Here is a 25,610-nt window from a genome sequence, read left to right on the forward strand (position 1 = left end):
CCAGTTTCCTGTACTAACTGTGTATGTACACTGACACCTACAACTACTACTACTGTTAATGTGTGTGTGTGTGTGTGCTTTCCTTTCACTTTTGCTTGCACTTTGTTGCTAAGGCTTCAATAGTTGCCCTTTACAGTCACTACTTGTATGCCTGCTAGGTGTCTTGATTGTAGTGTGCTGCTGTAGCTTTCCTATTTTCCATGTACATTCACACCTTGGAATGCTTGCTATATCTGCTAGGGTGTTACAGCATGCAGTGTGGTCTGGCCATGGTGTGGGCCTTGACATCTATTAGGGTATTTGAGTATGCTGCTGAGCAGGCCCCAGAGACTTTCAGGTTCATCTGTTATGTGCCTCATGGAATGGTACATATCAGTGGGGTACACCCATTAAAATGTCTGGTATGCTGCAGTTGTGACTGTGGGTTAGCATGAGCATATGTATTACTACACTTTTTCTGCCATGCAAGTGGTGAATACTTTCAGGACTCCATAGTTACCATTGCATGTGTTACACCTTTCTGCCTACTGTTTGTACATTTCACATGGGGTCTGTGGGGCATCCCTGTAAGTCATTCACTGTTGCTATGTCTAGGCTCTTAACTATTCAAATATGGTGGTGTCGGACCCGTCATGTGTACAGATATTTGCAGGTTGTCCACATTTCTGCCTCATATTTTGGTCAATATCTCATGCACACCTTTTTCTGGCAAGTCACTCTGGGCTCAAGTCAGAATATGGTGACAAACATTCAAGTTCCAGACTGCATACCCTTCCAAACATCCCACAAAGTGCAGACCCTGTTACTTTCTGAACTGTCTGCGTTTGTTGTAACATTATTTGTAATGTGTCCCTGGTTTTGGGCCTTTGCTCCACATATTTTATTACTTGGTCCAGATGTGTTCCTGTAAGAGGTTGTGGGGTATGGGCAGTGCTTATCCTGCTGTGAGTATGTGTGTGTCTTGCAAGGTGCTATAGTGACATTATTACCTACTAGCTTCCAACTAGCATGGCTGTTTCTGTTCACACACTACTATTATGGAAATCCACTAGTTTTGATAGTAATTCTAAATGTCATGCTTTGTGTACTACACATCTATATTCCCTTTACATTCATTCCTACTATTACATGATATATTTACTTTAGCACAATGTTCTTGTATAAGAGTCATGGCTTAGTGGTAAGCCATGCAGACTACAGTTGCCAAGGTCCTGGGTTCGGAACTCACAGTGGGATTTTATTTTGCTTTTGAACTGAGTACAGGACCTGTCAATCAAAGTGACTAAGGCACTTTTAAGCAGTTGTAACCAGGTTAGCGCTGGTTTGCGTGGAGCTCACGCATGCGCACTGGCGGTTAGCTCCGCTTACAACCGCTTAAACGTGCTTACTCTTGCGCACACCTGCACTATTTTCTTTGAAAGAAAAGAAAATGGGGAGACAGGAAAGTGGTGAAAAAGGGGTCACAAAGAGGGTAAGACAGTAGGGAAACAAGCTTGGGATGTGCAGGAGGGATGTAGGTAAGGCCCATAGCTGCCCATTTCTTCATCAGCAACAGCTGTGCATATGTATGTAATTTGGTGTGACATTTGAAACCTTCCACCCCTGAGAGAGGTGTCAGGACAACAATAATACTTGTTGTACAGCCAATTGGAATTGATAGGTTCCATGTCCAGTAGACATGTGTGCGGAATGGGCAGCTATGTATGGGGCGTAATTTTTTGTGGGTACAGAGTGCCCTTTTTTTTTTTTTCAGGTGAGAGTGGTATGTCAAGTGAAGGTAGTCAGTACAGCTGGGGAGGTAGGTTGGGTAGGTAAACAGACAAGACAAACAAGACACATACAGGGGCGGTGTATGACACGTGTGGGGGTTACACAATTGACGGGACGGAGGTTTGGATATCCAGAGCCCATGAGCCCACAGATGGCAACAGTGGAACTGATATCCCCACCCATAGGCACTTGCCACTGTTCCTTCACTGCCCAGGACGGGGCTGTGCTGGGGGCTGTGTAGGCGGGGCAACAGGCATGCCCGTTAGTTGCGCCACCCGTGCCTCGAGCTGGCGTAGGGGCTCAAGGACAGAGTCCCGAATCTCCCTATGCACCACAGTCCGGACGCTACGGAGGGTGAGTGGTGGATCTCCTCTGGCCACACTTGCAGAGGGGGGGTGAGCCCCATCCCCTGCAGCGCTTCCACCCGCAGGTGGCACAGGGCCACCGGAGGAGGGTCTGGACTCGGCACTAGTGCCAGGTGCACTCGCCAGCTGAGGTGGGAGAGGTGGGTCCGCTGGAACCCGCCTTCCCTGTCATACTATGTTTTGCATTATGTCATGACAGTTTGGGTTAGTGACATATAATACCATTCACAATTAGTTGTAACAGCATGCATTAGTATTCCCATTAACCAAACACCCAGATATTCACACCATTGAACAGCGTGCATAACACATGCATAATTTGAACAGAAATACACAGTCCAACAACATGCAGGGTTAATTGATGGCAACAGGCCATCAGGTGTGGATGTATGAACAGAGCAGATGCATCAACAGACATGCAAATATATATGACCCAACAGGACAAACATCCAGGGGTGTTAATTGTGATTGCACATACCATTTTCACGTGGAATGGGTTATATGTAGTTATAGGGTGGGGTGAAGAAAGTAATATTAACACCTTGAATAACAATACATATGCTGTACATTTCTAATAGCTACAGTTATATACACACTACTGTTCTAACTACAGTTTCCTATATGATAACTATTTCAACTTGGTGATAGGACTGTTAATGCAACATCAATATACATTTTATGGTTCTTCATACACATTCATATCTAGCTTTGTTCAGCTACATCAGGGCTACATTTGCTTTATATAGCTGTAGACAAGTGTGGATGTTTGGTATATCAGACAAACATCCTATCTGCATATTGCAGACTGAGAGCAACATATCCTGATTTTGGGATACACATTCCAGATGCAGCAACACTTTGAACAGATTTTGCTGTTTGGTTTTGAATCTCACATGCATTTCATTCTGTCTTGACTGCAGTATACTTTATTCAGGGTTATTACTACTGTATTGCTGGATTCATGGCACTTTCTCACACTCTCTCACTTGCTTTCATTTTACTATTCAGGATGGTACTTCTAGGCTTTATTGACATGTTTTAACAGTAGTTATTACAATCCTTTCCAGCAGTCTCACTTCTGTCATGTTTCAGTATTTCCACAGGGATATATTTCACACATGTGATTTCATCATCTTCTGCAGCTATACTTTTCAGCCTGCTGCAGGTTGTGTACTATTTTCTTACAGGCAGGGCATTTTTATTTCAGAATATATGTCGGACAGTTTCATGTTTAGGTTAAACTTACAGGCTGAAAACTCTTGTAATCAAGCAATACTTGCATACACTTTCACACTGTTACTTGCAGATTTTATTCCTTACTGACTACACTGCACTCTTTTGCTGACTGTCATACTTTTATATTTCTTTACAGTTACTGGTAGTGGATTACTGACCTGCCTGGTGGCGCAACCGCACCAGCCTATCGCCATAGGCTCTGCAGTTTGCAGAACGGACACCTGCAGCTGTAATATAAATGAAGTAATATTGGAATACACATCTCCATAATATCAGCTAGTTTAATTTTTTACATACATAATTAAATGTTACTTACTCAGTAGTGGGGCGTTGGGTGTTTGCCGGGCCTCCTGGATCCAAAGGTTCAGTTGGTCCTGCTTGCGTCTCTTGAGGTCCGCATGGTGGTGACGGACCTGCTCACCAGTCCTTGGAATCCCTGTGGCACTGGTGAGATCATGAGCCAACCGGTCCCACGCCTCAGCCCTGTATGCTCCCCAGAGGACCTGGCCCTGCATGAGTTGGGCCTCATGATTGTGGACTAGGAGCCAGGCCATGTACCTGGACTCCTCAACACCCCACCTCTGTGCTTGAAAGTGACTACCCTCTCCTACTCCTGACATTCTGCCTGCAGGTCTGTTCTACAATCGTTTATGCTGTGTATTCCCGCCTATGGGGCTTATATAGTCCGTTTCTCCCACACATATCTGTGATTGGCCATTTTGGAATTGTATCAACTTCAGTAAACCTGCATTGTCATGCTCTAGTTTGTATTCATTCCTATATATTAGCTATTATTGCATTTACAGGTACTGCTGTTGTGGCTTAGTGGTTCTGTACCTTGACTATGGTGTATAGTATCCTGGGTTCGAACCTGGCCACTGCTTTTTATTTTTCATGACTGTCTAGACATGCTGAGGGGTGTGTCTGTGTAAAGGCAGTTTTGATACGGCTTGCTCAACGTTGCCTGTTGGTTAGCTTGTTTGCGCGGTGCGCAGCTCCGCGCAAATGGGGTACACTGGTTTAAGCCTCATTTGGCTATCAGCACGCATATTACACTCAGCTCAGTTAGGGGCACATAGATTTAGCATGTTAAACCACTGCTCAGCTACGGGCACTCATTTTGCACCAGTTAAACCACTGCTCACCTACGGGCAGATGCACTCACCCTGTTAAACTGTAGCTCAGCTATGGGCACATCTGGCATTTTTTATTCTTTTGTTACCTCACATTTCTTCAATATAAATGGGCTATTTCATTACATTTTACATAACATGTGGTTTTATGTGTACATATTTGTCAGGGACTTGTTTCCTGCTTATTTTGCAAAAAAAAAAATTGGTGTTGTGGGGGCTCGAACCATGAATGCCTGCTCTGCAGCCAACATCTCTACCACTATGCTATTGCTTCCTGGCTTATTTTGCATATTTAGTTCTTATATGCTTTCCCACTGACAGCTAACTGTAGCTGTGCTACGGGCACGCCAGCAAACGAAGCACTCACGGTTAAACATCTTTACAATTTAAAAAAAATATATAACATGTTCATTTATATATCTTTTATGTTCATAGTCTGTGGGGGCATGTGTTGTGTTGTGTTTATTCACATTTCCGTGGACTCTGTTGTGGGTGTTTACTTTGGGCACTTTTACACTTCTGGGGGCGTGTCCGCTTGCAGGGCTCAGCCTATGGACATGCCCCCTACTGTCTTACACGGACCGTGTTAGACTTAGGTGTGATTCAGCATGCTCTCATGAATATGCAAAGCATGCTGACATCACTCCGTTTAACTGCAGCCTCCTTGTAAGAGTTATAACTCTTACACGGAGGCTTCGTGAATCCTGCAGAATATCTCATCCATTTGTATATTTCCAGACATGTGAAAGAGCAGCAGTGTTTAGTTATTTATATTTGTTTACCAGCATTGTGCATTGATCAATACTGACCAATCTCAGGCTCATCTTGCTGTTTTTCCTGAGCTTAGCCACTTGACAGGCATTCTTTATCTATAACCCAATGTTTAGCCAACAGTCTTACCTCAAAGCCTGCTACTTTTTCACTTCCTCTGCCTTTAACAGGAGCTGCCATTCATGTCATCTATGGGTCTATATTAGGACGTTGAAATGTCAAAAGTGTGAACACTCTTACATCGAGACGGAATAACCAAAACTAGAGAATGTCGAATGGTCAGAACAGCGATTTTTTTCCCAGGGAAAAAAAAAATCACTGGGCCAACAACAAAAAAGAACTCAACAAATCGACAGACAAAACAAGTGGGGGGCTTCGTCCCTGCACCCCCCCCAATATGGGGGGCTGTGCCCCCCACACCCCCCCTACTTAAATATACCAACTCCGAGATCGCACTACAGTGGAGGAAATGGCAAAATCCTGACAATGACCTAGCTATTTTTTTCCCTGGGGAAAAAAAATATTGCTATTCTGGCTGTTCGCCATTCAGTAGTTTCGGTTATTCCATGTCAATGTAAGAGCATTCGCTCTTTTACCATTTTGACGTCCTAATATAGACCCTCATCTACAGTGTAGTAGGAAGGTCTTTCATACTTACTGCCTCTGAATACAGTGGCTCTCATATATCAGAGAGTCTGTGCTCCCCCAATTTCTGCAGAATGAGGTGGAATTAGACTATTGATACTAATATCCTTTAGTAAGTACTAGCCCTAGGCATTACAGTGAGTATCCACATATCGTTTAGCAAATGTCAGTTTGGTTTACTTCTTTCTGTTAACCAGTTTGATCCCTCTACTGTAAGAGCACATGAGATTATTTCACATTTTTACTTAAAGACCAAGTAGTATAAATGACAGACCATAAGGTGACTTTGCAGACTATATTTCCCAAAGCAAAAATGAATGTTAAGTTAACAAATACCTCATCCAATTGTACAAACATAAAAAGGAACTTACATGGTGAAATAAACCACTCTCCCCAAACCTACAGGTGGAAAAACAGTGACCTTTAAGTAACAGTCCAATAAAAATAAGAAACCGTCAGAGACTCCAACAGGTACAACCACCAGTAAACATGCAGTAAAATGCAAAATGGTACAAAAATGGTGGCTTATCGCTTTCATTTAAAATGCAAAGTGGTACAAAAATGGTGGAGTAACACTTTTGTTTATTAAATATATAATGTCTGAAGAAGTTTATATTTAATAAATGGAAAGCACTAATCCACCGTTTTTGTACAGTTTTGCATTTTACTTTATGTTTACTGGCTGTTGTACCTGTCAGAGTCTCTGTGGCCTGTGAGTTTCTTACTTTTAACAGAGCACAATTCTCAAGTACACAAGCATTGCTAGATTGTACTTATTATAAATAATGTGATCTTGTGTTCATCTGCATCACGTATTCTCCCTATGATGTCATAAGTTGAGTAAATAATTAATATCAATGATCTCACAAGCTGAGTAAATAATTTATATCATTGCCCTGTGCTTGAGGATAATGCTAGATTGATTCTGATTTAATACACTTACCATAATGAACTTGTTTTCCTAGTAGTGACAGTTCTTACTTTATGTATGAAAATGAAACTACTCTCATTGTCTTGTTTTCTACTGATTCTGATCTTTCACTAGTCACTGGTGACATGGCTGGCCCAGGCAGTCACCAAACATACACACAAAATAACTAAAACTGCAGAAATCTGAAGTCATATCATTTCCTAACATTTCCTTTTCTTGAAAATGAAGATTTCCAAAATGCCTGTAAAACTTCCATTATTAAACATTGGTGTATTTAGGTTTACAAATACTGCAGTTATTTCACTTACTTTGATTGTGCAAGAACACCTATCACTTCAGCATACAAATCAGCCACAATGTGGACATTTCCAGTGTTAGGACCAAGGTACCTAAATAAGAGTGGAAATAAAGATTAAGTGAAACTCTGTAAGTAAAGCAACACACCCACACACATACAGAAACATATTATGTAAAACAAGATCATTAATAAACAAATTAATATTCAACATTACCCTTCCTTGTATTTAAAGTGCTTAAAGGCCAGGTTGATAACTTCATGGACCAAACATTCTTGTACGGGATGAAGGGGAATCTGAAATTAAACAAAACTTCTGAAAAAGAATCGTCCAAAGAAGGTATATCTGCTACATATACATTCTCTCCAGAAAAAGAATTTTTAAAAAGTTATTCTGATTAAATTGACATGCCTGATTATTATCCGTGCTCAAGCTTAAATGTTTATTTTGTGCAGGAAGTCTGAAAGAACACAATGGCACATGAAAAAATAATTATCAAGGCGCTGCTTACTGTGATGGATCCGAAGTCTTCTTAAGACACTAAAGTCTTGCTGGCTGGATTCTACTGAAATCAAAGTCTAGTTATAACTGCATTCACAGTCTGTTGCCTACAGAAACTTGCAGAATACACACTGATGCAGCACCAAACTCCATCACTTTTAAAACAAGTAATTAATAAATAGCTTTTTATAACAAACCACACGTACTACTGTTGCAGCTTTAGTTACACTGTACCACTTTTTACTTCTCATTCAGCATAAATGATAACTTTCCTGTACAAAATACTTCTCCTAACAATTTCATTAGCTATAGTCTCTTTATAGTGGTTTTACATCCTGTTTTTCTCCTTGGTATTCTATTTTCATCTTTGTATGAAAACATCTGTTTGTTTGGTGTTTGCAGAAAAATATGTTTTCATCCTGTACAGAAATAATGCTGGTATTGTCTTTATCCATTCAAACTTCCTTGATTAACGGTGTCATATGATAGAAACATGTACAGATTGTTTTCCTGTTGTCCATTTTTTAAGGAAGCAGGTTAACTTTCTTACTGACAAAGTGAAATGCATACATCCCGTTTTTTACATTTTTGCTAAGTCCGTAAGAGGTCAGCTTTCTTGCTGACAGTGTGAAATGCATGCTGATTTTGTAGGAAAACATGTCCATTAAGCAAATTCCTTATTTTCAACACCACAGACATTTTAGTATGGATGCTAATCACATATTACTAAACTCTATTTCTACATTTAAGCAAGCATTATTTTATACCTTAGTTTGCATATTTGTGTTTTCAACCTTAATACCTTGTTGAACATATTCTTACAGCATCCTCTACACCTCTCATGAAATGGTCAAGACATGTACTTTCCCTGAATGATATTGCTACATCCATAAAAAGTCAATACCCAGACTACAAAAAAACAAATGTACTGCCAAAGAGTCCAAACCCGTTTATTTATTTGTTAAAATATACGGTTAAGTACGTTCGTCTGTACAATTCTCAGACTTCATTTCAATTGATTAACTCATGGTTAATTATGCTGTGGGAATATAATTTTGATTGATTAGATTTGATTATTTAAATGGTTATTGTTATTGGTCATATTGTTTTGAAGAAGTCTGAGAATTGTACAGATGAAAGCGCTTAACCATATATTTTAACAAATAAATAAACGGGTTTGGACTTTTTGGCAGTACATATGTTTTTATTGTGATGTTGCTACATGGTTATACACATACCCCAGGATTCATGAACATCCATGCAAGAATAAGGGTATTCTTGCATGGAGTGGTTTGTGTCTGTTTAGCACAGCAGCGTGCCTTAAATATTCATGAAGGTGCACTGCTGTACTTGCTACACGGACATGAACCATGAATGAGTGCAGGGGGGGTGTCCAAGTAGTCCACACTGAACATGCCATCTGCACTCAAAGTACCATACAGCACTTTCTAAACTGAACTGGCATAATATTACAGACTTACTCTAATATTATGCCAGTATTTCAGTGTCCACAGACACTGAAATGAAATAATGATCATTTCAGTGTCCACAGACACTGAAATAAACATTGGCAACAAGTCAGCAATGTGGGGGGGGGATGACAGGTTCTGTGACACACCCCCTGCACTGTTAAAGTGTCGTATAACACATCTGCAACCTGCTAAAGCAGGAAATGAATGCAAATGCACACATAATGAGGGATAAATCCTCCAAAAGTGAAAAAAACACAATATAGCCCTCACATTCATAGAAGGTTGATAGAGAACAGGTCATGCATTACCATGAAATAAGGAAGGGCAGAAGTCTCAAAGCAAATGTATGCCAATATTCCCTTATAGCAGTGAATGTTAACAAAGGCACAAATGATGGGTGGAATAAATATTAAATTAGGGACATGCCTGAAAATTTGCCCTCACACACTTAGAAAGTTGATAGATAACAGGATATGTATTAGCAGGAGTCCCTGAAGGATAGACACCTGAAAGCCAAATTAATGCCATTATGTCACGATTGCAGTCCTTAATGAGTTGTCAGAACACCACAAGACTCACTTATATAACATAATATAAAAATAATATAAACTTTTTTTTTCAAGCCTAATGAAAATTTAAGCGTAATTAAGTGGGTGTGCGCATTATGACCATCTGCTTAGCATAGCTTAAACATCCCTTAGGAGATAAATGCAAATATAGAGGTGAAATTTCCAAGCTGAGATAGGGTAGTGGTTAGAGTCCTGACTTTACATGCAGGTGTTCATGGTTTGAGTACCAAGACAGGCAACTTGTTTTTCTATAGGAAAGTAGTGTTAGAATTATATTTCTAAACTTAAATTATGTAGCAACTGTTTTTGTCAACCATGGTAGTGTAGCAGGTCCAAAAGTGAGATGTCAGTCTAGAAAAGAAGTGACACCCCCATATAAACACAGGTGCCCCATACAGTATAGTCAAACAAGAATATAATTTAATAAAAGCACATAGGAGGATGTCATGGAAGGTAAACCTAAAATTATAAGTAATCTCCATGGTATCCCCGAAGTCTCAAAACAACCCACTAAAGTGTAGTGGGTCCAAAAACAAAACAGTGTAAGAAACTTTTCTGTGTGGAAGATTTTCAGTCCTTATATTTCTAGTTACTCACTGTATATTAATCAGATCAGACAATAGTAGTAGAAGTAGCAAATGTACACTCATCTTAAGTCAAAACAAAATGAAACAAAAAGTAATAATACAAAATATATAATTGTACAGCATTACTAAGTATTCAAAAGTAATCCAAGCAAGGCAGGCAATCTCTATTTTTGTTTTACTTGGATCGCTTGTCTGTGTTCTTAATAAAGGACTTTCGACTGGAAACAGACTGCCTGCCTTGCTTGGATTACTTTCAAATACTTAGTAATGCTGTACAATTATATATTTTCTATTATTACTTTTTGTTTTGTTTTGTTTTGACTTAAGACGAGTTTACATTCGCTACTTATACTACTATTATCTGATCTGATTAATATACAGTGATTAACTAAAATATATATGGACTGAAAATCTTCCACACAGAGAAGTTTCTTACACTGTTTTGTAAACCTAAAATTATAATACATCAGTAATGAGGAATCAATCCCACAATTCTGATACTTTATAAAATGAAATCTGAGCAATCCTAAGTAGAGCTCAGCTATGCTAAGCTGGTGTAAGCATTGCTAAGCAATAAGTAGCCCAGCTAAGCGGATTTGCCCATTGGTAAGCAGTGTTCAACATCTATCCCTTTAAGCACTGCCAACCTTAGCTAATCAGATTTGCCTGTCACTTAGCTTAGCTCAGCATATTCAACATGGCCCAATCACAGCAAAGTGTGGGAATTCAGCTCTATTTAAACCTCAAGGGCTGGAATACAGCCATAACCAATTGTAGCTGATCACTGCAGGCACTATGGCTGGCATTGGTGAGGGTACGTGCTTTCAGGCACAGTGTTGGGGCATTCAAGAGTCCAGGGTCATGGTTGGATACCTTGTGAAAGACCATGAAGAGAGACTGCTGCAGGACCAGTACCAGGGCTTACAACACAAAGCAGAGGCCTGGGACCATCTTGCACTTGATCTCACCAGTGCTACTGGCATCCTTCGAACTGGTGAGCAGGTCTGGCACAATTATGCTGACCTCAAGCATAGGAAGAGGGAGCTCTTGGACCAGTGGACCCAAGACACATGGGCACGGAATGTCCCAGAAGTGTGTAAGTATCAGTATCACTTATTGTTCCCCAAAGTCCAGCCTGAGTATGTGATTGATACGTATGCATAAGTGTTTCTTTACCTCCTGTACAGCTGCAGATGAGAGGGTTGAGAACATGGATGCACATGCAAACAGGATGGTAAAGCTGCACTGGGAGGCTGGTGAGTACAAATCTAGCTTGCAGTACTCAGGGCAAATGAACAGAAAGGAGCAGGTTGTCAACTGCCAGTAGGTAAAGTGTGTACTGTATGTAATTAATAAATGACCTGGATATTTAACAATAAATGTCTCCATAACTTTCAATAAAAGTAAAAACCCCAGACTGTTGTGTTTACTTTATGTTGTGGTAGGAATATAAATGTGTACAGCTTCTGCACAGCAATCATAACAATGAAGTGAGGCTCATCTTACAAAGATTGTGGAGCTGTAAAACAGATGAACAACTATATGAAATGTGTCATGCATGAAGATCTGATCCCTGAACAGTAAGCTGTAAAATCTAATCTTCTATCCACTCCAGCAGTGCTTTGTGTTAACCATTGCTTTCCAGATTGTAATATGTCAAAGTATGAATACAGAGTACAAGCACTATCTGTCATGCATGAATGTCAGAACTACAAGGTCAGACTGTGCAAACCAGAGAGTAGTAGGGATTAAAAAGTCAAGTGAGAGTTAGCAATTCCTCAATAGCTCATTGTGATGAAACCGAAGTGTGGTGTACCTTTTTAGCACAAATAGACATGGTTCAAATCCCAGCAGTGGTACTAAGCTGAATGGATATTGTCATATGTGAATATGTGTAGAAATTGTCAGGTAATGGTAACAGAAATTTCCTCCACAGGTCTGCCAGGTAATGAAATGTTTGTAGTAGCCGTAGGAAGGCATTAGTAATATACTGTGTGCAACACTTCCACTGTCCAACCCCAAGACTGCAAATGACAGCAAGATACGTACATATAGAAAGCACTTTTTTCTGATACATGTCCCTCAACTGTCATGCTGTCACAGCTCGTGGTCACCACTGCCAATAACCAGGGTGACATAAATCCTGGCAAAGTATGTCAGTAGCACATGCACACAGCATGAATGCAGGACACCTCATTCAGTGTCACATATGTATCCTTGAATATGTGAATATGTGTAGAAAAAGTCAGGTATTGTTAACAGAAATTTCCTCCACAGGTCTGCCAGGTAAGGAAATGTTTATAGTAGCCATAAGAAGGCATTACTAATATACTCTGTGTACAACACTTCCACTGTCCAATCCCAGGCCATAAGTACATGTAAAGTGAGGTCAGAGCTGGAGAGTAATGATAAGAGTACCGATCAATATACTTGTGAAAAATAGAAGCCTATACAGTTGTTAATTGCCATCTCTCTATCTCCCCACCCCTATCTGCATCAATAATGTATACACATTAATAATGGGTACATCTTTCTCCAAACCTACTGTTGGGACTTATGTTTTATTGTTCTACAAATACTGAATTGCTTGAATATTAATGAACCTCATTCAAATACTATAATTGGTGGCCTGTTGCTGTCAAATGTATCTTGCATGCCGTTATAATCACACATTACCCTACTGCCCCAAGCCACAGTGTAGTGGGAATCTGGAGGTGTAACAGGACATGTCATGGTCTGCCTGTACAAGCATACAACAGCTGATAGGGAACCAGAAACCAGAGCAGCATGCACAGTTAGATAGAAAGGGGCCATGACACTCACATGCACCCCCCCTCCTTACACATCCCAAATAACATGCACACACCACTTATACACAATCCTGACAGTCTGTTAACAATGGCCAGGCATTCCTCTTCCCTGTAACATGTCTGTGGGTCTACTACCTCACTGGGCTGGTAGCAGGAATGAAGGAAATACATAATTATACTAAATACCTGTGAGCCTCTTAGTGCATGATATCTGGACAAAACCAAACATAATTTTGGGGACAGAAGCCCAAACATAATTTGGGGACAGAAGCCCAAACACAGGAGTATATTGGACATATTTCTGTTATTCACTGATATGGTTGCTGGTGTTACTGGGTTTGTTGTAATATATCCTTTCCGGGGGATATGAAGTCAGTAATAGCAATGGATGTTAGTATTTAATGACTGCAGTCCCCAGAGTCCCCTACTGATTTTCTAAGGACAACTACTTTCTGGGAACAGACCAAACATAACAGGCAAACATCTGGCCAGTCTGTGGACTACATGCCAGTTGAGAGGCATGTCAGAGACATATCCCTGTCAGATGTCAAGTCACTCAGTAAATGTATGTCCAGATGAACCCTGTCAATCTAGCAACCCTCCATGTGTATAACAGCACTAATGACATACAATCTGTACCCAGTTCTGGAGCTTTGTCCCCCATGTTGTTGGGCTGTCCACGCATGTTCTGTCCTGTGTAGTATTCCCACCTACTGTCTGTGAAGTTGTGCCCCCCCACACCTCTGTAATGTCCCTCATAAAGGCAAGGAAAAGGGGCAAGGCCGACATAAAGAATATAGGTGACTGGCTGCAGACAGGTGACCTGTAAACATCTGTCCCCCATAGGTACACATGTGCATGTTCAACACCTGCCCCCCCAACCCTCAATGATCACAAAGCAGGTCTGTAATGTCCTCTCAAAGGCAACACATAGAGGTCTCCATAGGCCTAATACCATTCCTGGGTGCATCCTACATGAACACAGGCATGGCTTCTCAGACACATTCTGCAATGTAGTCTACCACAGCTTGAGCACCGGTGTTATCCCATCTGTGCAGAGGACAGACAGAAAGTAGGTATAAAACAGGTTATGCATTAGCATGAATGTTATGAAGGACAGAAGTCTGAAACTGTAATGTATGCCATTACTACATGACAACAGTCCTCAATGACAGGGCCAAAAAAAAACAATACTCTAAGTTAATATAATAATATAATATTAATATCCAATAGGAGATACATAAATATATATAGCTCAAATCCCCAGAACAGGATAGTGTTGGCATCACTTAGCATCACACAAAGTTGTGCAAATCCATTCACAACTGCTTAAAAGTGCCTTAATTACTCTTTCTCCATCAGCCTCTGTTCGGCCGATCAACAAAATAAACAACCCTTGCAGGTCTTGAACCCAAAACCCTGGACACCATAGTCAAAGCAATTTACCACTAGGCCATCTCAGATGTAGGATTTCAGAATGTTTTTTCAAACATACCATGCAGTATAGTCAGCTTACCTTATGGAATGGACAACTGTGGAATCACTAATGATTGGTATTTACAAATACATATATAACTAAAACACACATATATATATAAAGAGATAGATATGTATGGAGATACATATATATGTATAACAATATATAGATGTATTAGCAATAAATACTGAGGTGTGTGTGTGTGTGTGTGTGTGTGTGTATATATATATATATATATATATATATGTGTGTGTGTGTGTGTGTGTGTGTGTGTGTGTGTGTGTGTAAACAATATCCATGTAGCACACAGCTCACAAAGTCAGTGTGCCACACAGTCACAGCCCTTAAGGCTAAACAACACACCTAATACACTTGTAATAGGTGACTCTATAGTCAGACACACTGATGTCCCACTCACCAGGCTGAACAAGGAGAAGGTCACTGTAAGCTGCCTGTCGGATGCCAGGATCTGCCACATAACACAAGCACTCAGGTCACTCCAAAGCAAGTACAAATATGACTCCGTCATTGTCCATGCTGGTGTGAATGACCTGAGATGTACCTCCCTGGACTACATGAAAAAAGACATAGAGGAGCTCTTTGATCATGTAGCCCAGGCCGGTATGACCCTGACCTTGAGTAGCATCTTACCTTCACCAAGAATGATGCGACAGTATAAAGACAAAATGATCAATTTTAACAATTGGCTAAAGTATTGGTGTCATTCAAAGGGGATCCAGTATCTGTCAGCCTGGGATGACATGCTCGACAAGCCACGTTGCTTCGCTAGGGATGGCTTGCACCTGTCACCCCTGGGTTTTCGAATAGTGGCAAAGGCTCTTGCCTCCCCCATAGTGCCTTTTTTAGGCAAGGCTCAAAAGACAAACCCACCTCCATAGACAACACAAAGAAAAAAAAAAAACTAAGGGTAATGCTGCTCAACACCAGAAGTCTAAACCTCAAGATGCACGCACTTGAGACTCTCCTCAGTATGGAGAATATCGATATCTGTGCAGTAACAGAAACCTGGTTCAAGGCTCCCGAGAGTACCCCAGCACTAACAGGTTATACTTCATACCATGCTTTTCGGCCCCAAAACTTGGACCAAACCACAAAAGGAGGGGAGTATCCATATTTATCAAAGATACCCACACCTCCAGGTTAGTGGCACTGCACGAAGCATCGGAGACATCCATGTGCAACTAACAGTGGGCAAAACTGCCTTTCAGTTTGTAGCCTGCTACAGACCACCCTCCCAAACACAGGAACCTCACTCGGCTTTCCTGAGAACACTGGAGAATATGAAGGTCTCTCCAAACACAATTATATTGGGTGACTTCAACTACCAAAACATTGACTGGGAATACTACTCAAGCCCAAACACCCTCGCCCAATGGTTCCTAGAATTTCTAAACTCAAATGCTATAGAACAACTGGTCACCACTCCCACAAGAGGGGAAAACATACTGGATCTGGTCATCACCAACATGGGGTCTCTATGTTCCACACCAGAGGTATACCCCTCATTGGTAAGATCAGACCATAAACTAATCTCACTGGACATCCATATTCCGTCCCACCTAGCCAAGGAAACCACGGTGAAGAACTTCTCAAAAGCAAACTTCACACTTCTCAAAACCAAGGTGGAATCCTTCAAAGCCCCCGGGCCAGTGGAAAATACGGCCCAAAATGCAGAATCCTTTACAAAAGCATTCTATGGACACCTACAGGAATGCATGGAGCATGCTATCCCAAATAAAACCAAGACTCACTCCTCCAAAGGCAGGAGACCTGTCTGGTGGACCCCAGCCATAAATAAGCTATACAACAGAAGGAGAAAGCTACTACATGATAGAGCAAAATCCCAAAAGGGAAGGCTCTGATCATTACTAGCAAGAAACTACGATCCCTCATAAAATCATCTAAGGCCAGCTTCGAAAGAAAAATTGCACAAGACACTAAAGATAATCACAAGGTCTTCTTTAGTTATGTCAGAAACCTGGGAGGCAACTCCCAGATATGCTCTGAGTTAGTGCAAAATGACAAAAAATACACTGAACCCACAGACATTGCCAACATCCTGGCAGAAAGGTTCAGTGCAAACTTCTCCCCCCCCAAAAGAGCAAATGTCTATCCCAACAGAGTGTAGCCTTCCTGAGATCACAGATGCACAGGTGAGAGCTGCCTTCTCCAAAGCAAAAACACAGCATCAATGGGACCAGACGGTGTCCCGGGCTGCGTCTTACACGAGCTCCAAGAAGAACTAAACCCTCATATAAAGTCACTGTTCAATCTCAGCCTTACTACAGGATATGTACCCAAGGAATGGCGTACAGCAACAGTGGTCCCACTCCACAAAGGTGGTGCCACAACAGACCCTGGAAACTATCGCCCTATAAGCCTGACTGGCCTGGTCTGCAAAGCTATGGAGCGCATCATCATGGAAATCATAAACAAAGACATTGGGAACCTCCAGACACTGGATCCTAACCAATTCGGCTTTGTTAAGGGCAGATCTTGCCTCTTGAACCTGGTCAACTTCTTTGAAACAGTTACTAAAGCCATAAATGAAGGGAAGGTAGTCCACACAGCCTACCTGGACCTCGCAAAAGCCTTCGACACAATACCCCACTAGGGCATCATAAATAAGCTCACCAGCTTAAATATCAACCCTTATGTCACAAGATGGGTTGCAAACCAGCTCAGGGATAGAACCCACATGGTCAGAATAGCAGGTGCCATGTCAGACTCTAAACCAGTTACAAGTGGCATCCCACAAGGCTCAGTCCTGGGACCTCTCTTGTTCGGTATATATTTCTCCGAGGTACAGGCTAACACGGGTGGACTATGGCTGACCAAGTTCGCAGATGACTGCAAACTGGGTGCCATAATCGACTCTCCGGCTGACACAAGCATCCTCCAAAAGGGTCTCACATTGATGGATAACTGGTGCCAGAGCCATGGCCTAAAGCTAAATGCCAAAAAGTGCATAGTCATCCCCTTTGGGAAAAACAAAGTGCCCACAAATTACCACATAGGTGGTAATCCATTAAGTACAGAAGAAGTAATTAGAGACTTGGGGACCCAAGTAGATAGTAATCTCTCCTTTGACAATGACGTTGCCAAAGTGGTTAGAAAGACCTTCTATATAGCCCACCTTATCACGAAAGGGTTCACATCTAGATCAAGAGAGGTCATTGTGCCCCTCTACTCATCACTTATCAGGCCCATAATTGAATACAGTGCCCCATTTGGGATGTACCTTACCCGACACCTGCAGCAACTGGAAAGACCCCCAAAAGTACCTCACCAAGAGGATCAAGGGGCTCAAACAGATGCCCTATGCAGTTCGGCTAAAGAAACTCCAGCTCTACTCAGTTGCGCATCACTACTCAGAGGTGATCTGTGTCTGACGTATAAAGCCATGTCCAACCCACAATTAATGGACATGCTTCACCTCAGGAAATCCAAATCCCTTAGAGCTACATGCTCCAGGGACTTGAACCTCAGCACAGAAATAAATAGGACATGCTGGAGGGACAGATTCATATCCCAGAGGCTCCCCTCACTCTGGAACAAAATCCCAATCCATGTTAGGCAGAGCCCCTCACTGACCCTCTTCAAGAGAAATCTTGACGAGTGGATGGGAGATTGTAAGTTTACCCCTGGGATCTCTTCTGTGTCCCTGCTTGACAGAGGTACAGTAAACTAACCTTAAAAGGGCTACCTTCTGTGACCTACTATACAGAGGCACAGTCAACTAATCTAAAAGGGTGGTGAAAGCCAAACACACTCTGGCTAGGCTTATAAATGCCCTAGGGCAGATAGCCTAGTATCAACCTATGAACCTATACATATATTTTATATATATATATATATATATATATATATATATATATATATATATATATATATTCATACATGTTTGGGGATACAGATATATGTAAGGGAATGTATAAAAAAAGAACACAACAACTATACATATCGATCTATCCATATTGGGAGGGTGGCCTAATGGTTAAGGTGTTTGCCTTACAAACACAAGGTGCAGGGTTTGAGTCTCACAAGGGATAATTGGCTAGGCTTAAAATGGCTCGCAAGGGCAGTTAGCTTAGTACTAATCTATGAACCTATGAACCTATATATATATTTATATATATAGTTAAATTTTCCTATAACATACAGCGCTGTCATACCTCAGGACACCTTAGTACAAGAAATCTGGACCAAGCCAGACAAAGTTGGGGGACCAGGGTATGGAAATAGGGACACATTGGAAATAATTGGGTAGATAAACTGTGTAAGTTGCTGCAGCAACACCATCTGTCCTAACATATGTTGAATGCAATATCATACATCTGGGAAATCAATTGCCTGTCATTATGTAGTGAGTACATTCCACACATCATCCCACTGAATTGTCATCAATACACACCTATCATGGAGACCAGACTAAATATATGAGGCAGACAACTATATGTCCTATGAACACCTGGAGGGTTGGGACCTATGAGCGCAGCTATGTAACATTAGGGAAACTACACTGAGCTGACAAGCATGTCACCAAGTACCATCTAAAATACAGTCAGAACAATGCATCAGTACCCCAAAGCAGTTTTGGGGAATTACATATGCCTTAGCTACTACAGCATGCACTACAGTGATGGAACTGTACTGACAAACAGACACTGGTGTGAAAGTTCATACACACAACCAATTGCACCATAGTCACAGCTATATAATGGTAAGCCTACCAAATACTACAGTATAACATCTGTATGGACAGATATATCCTCAATGAGAGCTACACAAGACCCTTACATATACTGTGCCAAGTCACGGTCTAGATGCAATTGTGGGGTGGTATGGGACATGTCTCAAATTGCCCATACAAACATATACTGCTGATAACTAGAGCAGCATGCACAGCTGGATACAAAAGGACCCATGCCACTGACATCTGCCCCCCTACAGAGACCAAATAATAAGTAAACAGTACGCTGCTACCAAATCATGATAGGCCATGCACCAACCTCTTAGGAAAACAACTAAAATGACTTAAGATAGTAAACAGGAAACACAACCAGCCAGTAGTTCACACAAATTTAATATACTCTGATGTCTTTAGCCAAAGCGTTCAAGGAGTAAAACATTACAAGAAATACTTGCCTTAAATACAAAAAGCAATTAACACTTAATTACATATTTAAAAAACAAGTAATCTCCGTGGTATCCATGAAGTCTCAAAATAACCCACTAAAGTGTTGTTTGTTTGTCTTTCGGCTTTTCCCAGTTAGGGGTCGCCACAGCGGAACTCCGGTCCACTAATGATTGGCAGTAGATTTTCACAAACGCTGAGGTGCCAGCTCAACGTCCAACCTTCAATGAAGGCATGCCCATTTACGCATGTCTTTTGAATGCCACCCAACCATGGGGAGGACATGCAGACTCCACACAGAAGGCACTCCCTGCACTCCAGCCGAGAATCGAACAGAAGAACCTCTTGCTGTGAGGCAACAACGGTACTGCTGCACCACCGAGGATAACCCACTAAAGTGTAGTGGGTCCAAAAACAAAACAGTGTAAGAAACTTCTCTGTGTGGAAGATTTTCAGTCCATATATTTCTAGTTAATCACTGTATATTAATCAGATCAGACAATAGTTGTAGAAGTAGCAAGCTTAAACTCGTCTTAAGTCAAAATAAAAACAAAACAAAAAATAATAATAGAAAATATATAATTGTACAGCATTACTAAGTATTCAAAAGTAATCCAAGCAAGGCAGGCAGTCTGTTTCCAGTTGAAAATCCTTTAAGTACACAGACAAGCGATCCAAGTAAAACAAAAATAGAGTAATAATTTCCTCACAAGTTTAATATATATATATATATATATATATATATATATATATATATATATATATATATATATATTTATATATATATATATACTTTTTATCAGGCATGGGAGTGGTTTATTGTGCTGTAAAACAAAGTGTTATTGGTACACATGTTAAATTCACATCCCCTCCCCCATCAGTGTGACATTCCAGTTGGTCCTGCCCTACTTAGTAGCTCTCATAATAATATATAACCCTTATGTACTTTAAATAAAACTTATAATAACGTGTTTCACTACTTCGCTACTTCTATTACTACACTGTTTTAATTACATATTTAAATACACAGCCTCCAATTACACTCCTCATTTAACCCCCTGGGATTAAAGTATCAAATTTAAAAATAAAAATTGATTGTGTACATAAAAATTAGTCTTTTATAACTGTTCGATCAAACTGAGAAGCAGACTTTTTCCAAAACAGTACCTTGTAACCCACTACTGTCCCCATGGTGAGATTTATTAAAATGTAAATTATTTTCCTGTGCCCCTGTCAAGCAGAACCACAGAAGTGATCCCCGGGGTGAATTTCCTTTTACCCATCCAATCATCAAGATTTTCTTGAAGAGTGCTAATGAGGAGATCTGTTTGACATAGATGGGTAGTCTGTTCAGAGCATGGGAAGTCTCTGGGACAGGAATCTATCCCTCCAGCATGTTCTGTTTATTGTGGTGACAAAGTTTAGGTCCCTAGAGAATGTAGCTCGGAGCGATTGGGACTTCTTTAAGTGGAGCATGACCAACAGCTCTGGGTTTGACATAGCTTTGTATGTTAGGCAGAGATCACCTCTGAGTAAGTGATATGCGACGGAGTAAAGCTGGAGTTTTTTGAGATGGTTTGCGTAAGGCATCTGTTTGAGGCCAGTAATCCTCTTTGTGAGGTATTTTTGCGGCCTTTCCAGTTGTTGTAGACGTCTTGTGAGGTACATACCAAAAGGGGTGTTGTACTCTACAATGGGTCTAATGAGTGATGAGTAGAGGGGAACAATGACCTCTTTTTTTCTGGATTAGAAACCTTTTGTGATGAGGTGTGCCATGTAGAAGGATTTCCTGGCCACTGTGGCCATGTGATTATCAAAGGAGAGACTACTGTCCACCTGTGTCCCAAGGTCTCTTATTACACTTTCAGTGTTAAGTAGACTACTGCCTATGTGGTAGTTCATGGGTACAGAGTTTTTACCAAAGGAGATGACAATGCACTTTTTGGCATTGAGCTTGAGACCATGGCTTTGACACCAGGCATCTGTCTCAGTGAGGCCCTTTTGTAGGATGTCCACATCATTAGGAGTTTCGATTATGGCTCCTAGTTTGCAGTCATCTGCGAATTTAGTTAGCCAAAGACCTTCTGTGTTAGCCTGTACTTCAGAGAAGTAGATACCAAACAGGAGAGGACCCAGGACTGAACCCTGTGGTACTCCACTTGTCACTGGTCTGGAGTCTGCTACTTTCACAGTGTGGGTTCTGTCAGTAAGGCAGTTGGCAACCCATCTTGTGACATAGGGATTTATACCTAGTTTAGTGAGTTTATCTATAATTCCAGAGTGGGGGATGGTGTCAAACACCTTGGCAAGATCTAGATAGGCTGTGTGAACCACCTTACCCTCATCTATGGCTTTGGTGACTTCTTCAAAGAAGTCTATCGGGTTTAGAAGACATGATCTGCCTTTTACAAACCCAAACTGTGTGGGGTCCAGAGTTTGGAGATCTCCAATGTCTTTGTTTATGAGTTCCATGGCCTTGCAGACCAGGCTCATCAGGCTAATGGGTGGTAGTTCCTGGGGTCTGTTGTGGCCCCCCCTTTGTGGAGTGGGATAACTGTCATGGTGCACCATTCAATGGGAATAAAGCCTGAGGTGAGGCTATGATTGAACATGGTACTTAGGTGGGGTGCCAGTTCATTCTGTAGCTCATGTAGAAGGCAGCCTGGGATGTTGTCAGGTCCCATGGATGCTGTGTTCTTGGCTTTGGAGAGTCAGGTTTTTACCTGTGCAGCTGTGATTACAGGAACTTTGCATTTTTCCGGTATAAAGATGGCCCTTTAGGGGGTGAGAGGGGGGTAAAGTTAGCACTGAACCTATCTGCCAGGATGTTGGCAGTATCAGTTATTTCTGTATATTTAGTGTCACTGTGCTGTAACTCAGAGCAGATCTGAGTGTTGCCATTGAGATTCTTGACATAGCTATAGAATGCTTTGTGGTGTCTTTAGAAACAGTGGCAATTTTGTTTTCACAACTAGCTTTGGAGGATTTTATGAGGGATCTCAGCTTCTTACTGAGGCTGACCAGGGAGTTCCTCCAATCGTGGGATTTTACTCTTTTTTTGCAACAGTTTCTTTCTTCTGTTGTAAAGTTTGTTTATGGCAGAAGACCACCAGATTGGCTTCCTTTTTTTTGAGGATAGCATCTTGGTTCTGTTAGGGATAGCACGATCCATGCACTTGTGTTAGTGCTTATAAAGTGCATTTGTGTAGGATTCAGCAGTCGTACCTCTATTGTCCATCTGCATGGGTGTCATGAAGTTTGCCACTTCTGTCTTAAGAAGTGTGAAGTTGGCTTTGGAGAAATTTTTTACGGTTGTTTTCCTAATGGGGAGTGGGAGAGGGATGTGGATGTCTAGGGTGATTAGCTTGTGGTCGGATCTGACCAATGAGGAGCTGACCTCTGGTGTGGAACACTGGTCACCCATGTTGGTAATGACCAGGTCTAGGATATTGCTGCCCCTGGTGGGGGTGTAGATAAGTTGATCCAAGGCGTTGGAATTGATGATTTACAGAAAACGTTAAGCAAAGGAGTTGGTACATAAGTAGTTTTCCCAGTTAATGATAGGGTAGTTGAAATCACCCATTATTAGAGTGTTGGGTTGTACCTTAATATTTTCCAGTGTATCAAGAAAAGAGGAGTGGGAATCCTGGGGCATGGTGGGGGGGTCTGTTGCAAGCTACAGTCTGGATTTCTGTTTTGCCCAGAGTTAGTTGAACTTGGATAATCTCGGATGCATTATGCTGAGCAACTAGCTTGGGGGTGTGGATATCCTTAATGAGTATGGACACGCCTCCACCTTTAGTGTTTCGGTCTGGGTTTGGTGGCCGAAAGGTGTGGTATGAATTATAGCCTGGTAATGCAGGGGTGCTCTCTGGAGCTTTGAACCAGGTCTCTGTCACTGCACAGATGTCAATGTTCTCCATTTTAAGGAGTACCTCGAGTGAGTGCATTTTGAGGTTTAGACTTCTAGCATAGAGTAGCATTACCCTCAGATTTTGCTTGCTTGTACCTGTTACGGTGGTGAATTTGTCAGTTGAACCTTGCCTAAAAAAGGCACTATAGGGGTGGCAAGAGCCTTTGCCAGTATCCGGAATCCCAAGGGCGACAAGTGCAGGCCATCTCTGGCAAAGCAGCGTGGTCTGTCGATCATGTCATCCCAGGCATACAGATACTGGATTCCCTTAGAATGACACCAGAAGCTTAGTCAATTGTTAAAGTCAATCATTTTGTCCTTGTACTGTGGTATCATTCTGGGTGATGGCAGGATGCTACTCAGGGCTAGGGTCATACCTGCCTGGGCTACAAGATCGGAGAGCTTCTCCATGTCTCTTTTCATGTAGTCCAGGGAGGTATGTCTCAGGTCATTCACACCAATATGGACAATGACAGAGTCATATTTGTACTTGTGGAGTGACCTGAGTGTGTGCATTATGTGGTGGATCCTGGCACCTGACAGGCAGCTGACAGTAACTTTTTCCTCATTTAGTCTGGTGAGTGGAACATCAGTGTGCCTGACTATAGAGTCACCTATGACTAGAGTGTTGGGTATGTTATGCCTTATGGACTGTAGTTGAGTGGCACACTGAGTATGTGGGCTATGTGTCATTTGGATTGTGTTGAGGGGTGGAGGTTGCTTGCATTTCTGCTTTGGAGGTCTCTGTTATTTGGGCAGATTTGTACTGAGAGCCTCCGCAAATGTATGTGTGTGTTTTGTGCTTCTGTGTGTGTGTTTTGGTGGTGTAGGTTTTGAGGGACTATGTGATGAGTGTGGTGCGGTGCAAGTGTTTACCTTATATACCTATAGCACCTATAGAACTGTCTTATTAGTAATATCTTTCACATGTTCTAACGGCTTAATTTTAAAACATTTCTTACTCTCCCCCACATAAAATTTGTTACAAGGGCATCCAAGAGCATTCTCTGTACACCAACCTCTTGACTGTGCAGAGTTCCACATGTTGCCCAGCCTTTGCCCTCATATTTATGGCCCCTACCTGACAACATGTGTGAGATTCCACAACATCACTGGGATGATATCAGGAATGACAGCACTATATAATGATAGACCATACCTATCAACCTGTTACTGCATGATATCTGGGGCATAGTTGAAATATTGCTGTTATACACTGAGAAAGTTGCTGGTGTTACAGGGTTTGTTGTAACATATCTTTTCTAAGGGATATAAAGTCAGAAACACAAATGGATGTTGGCATTTACTGACTGCAATCCTCACTCTGCTATCGAATGACTCAAGTGTGTTACAGCAATATTAAGACAGTGTCACTAATTTTGTCCCATTGTCCCCAAGTAAGTGTGGTGTCCAACAGATGTCCTGCTGTAACGGGTTGAGAGGGATGACTGGGCAGCAAGAGTTTGAATACACAGTGTGCCATACTGACATAGAACTGAAATGTATATCAGATATTAGCTGTGCACGTCAGTATGAGTAGGTGTATCTGCCACCTCTTAACAACAGACATGGGATGCAAAATGTCAGTTAAAGAAGCTGTACATGTTGTACATGTGTGTAATCTTAGTTACTGTGCATCCAACAGAATGACATTTCTACAGCTACTGGTTGTTGCATTGCCCTGACACAGCCTTGGGTACTACAATAAGCATGATTATCAGTCTGAAATTGGAGAGGTGTCCAACTGTGTTATGACTTTGTGTTCATGCCTACTACAAACAGCTATATGAACACCTACATAGCTGTATGGGCTCAGCAATACCTTGTAAAACCTGCCTCCACCAAAGTAGAGTAATCCCCTTTGCTGGACGGTAGCAATACACAAGTCACAGACTTGGCCCCTATATTGACTGTACAGGGCAAAGTAGGAGCAGGCGCCAACCTGGCATCAAGTCAGCCATTGTCTGAACAAGCAT

At 41.5% G+C, this 25,610-nt stretch overlaps 1 protein-coding gene across 7 annotated transcripts in view; it reads right to left on the minus strand.

The window, feature by feature from the left end:
- FRY (FRY microtubule binding protein) overlaps positions 1-25,610 on the minus strand; it is a 2,210,679-nt gene that overhangs the window by 1,085,523 nt on the left and 1,099,546 nt on the right. For all 7 annotated transcript variants that reach the window (XM_044073229.1, XM_044073230.1, XM_044073228.1 and 4 more), the window contains exons 6-7: positions 7,364-7,443; positions 7,160-7,240 (exon numbers count right to left, since the gene is read on the minus strand). In XM_044073229.1, the coding sequence (XP_043929164.1) occupies positions 7,160-7,240; positions 7,364-7,443 (161 nt within the window). The remainder of the gene's footprint in view (positions 1-7,159; positions 7,241-7,363; positions 7,444-25,610) is intronic.

This window comes from Protopterus annectens, chromosome 5.part1, assembly GCF_019279795.1.
Source record: "Protopterus annectens isolate FY-2018-M chromosome 5.part1, PAN1.0, whole genome shotgun sequence".
Classification (NCBI taxonomy): Eukaryota; Metazoa; Chordata; order Ceratodontiformes; family Protopteridae; genus Protopterus; species Protopterus annectens.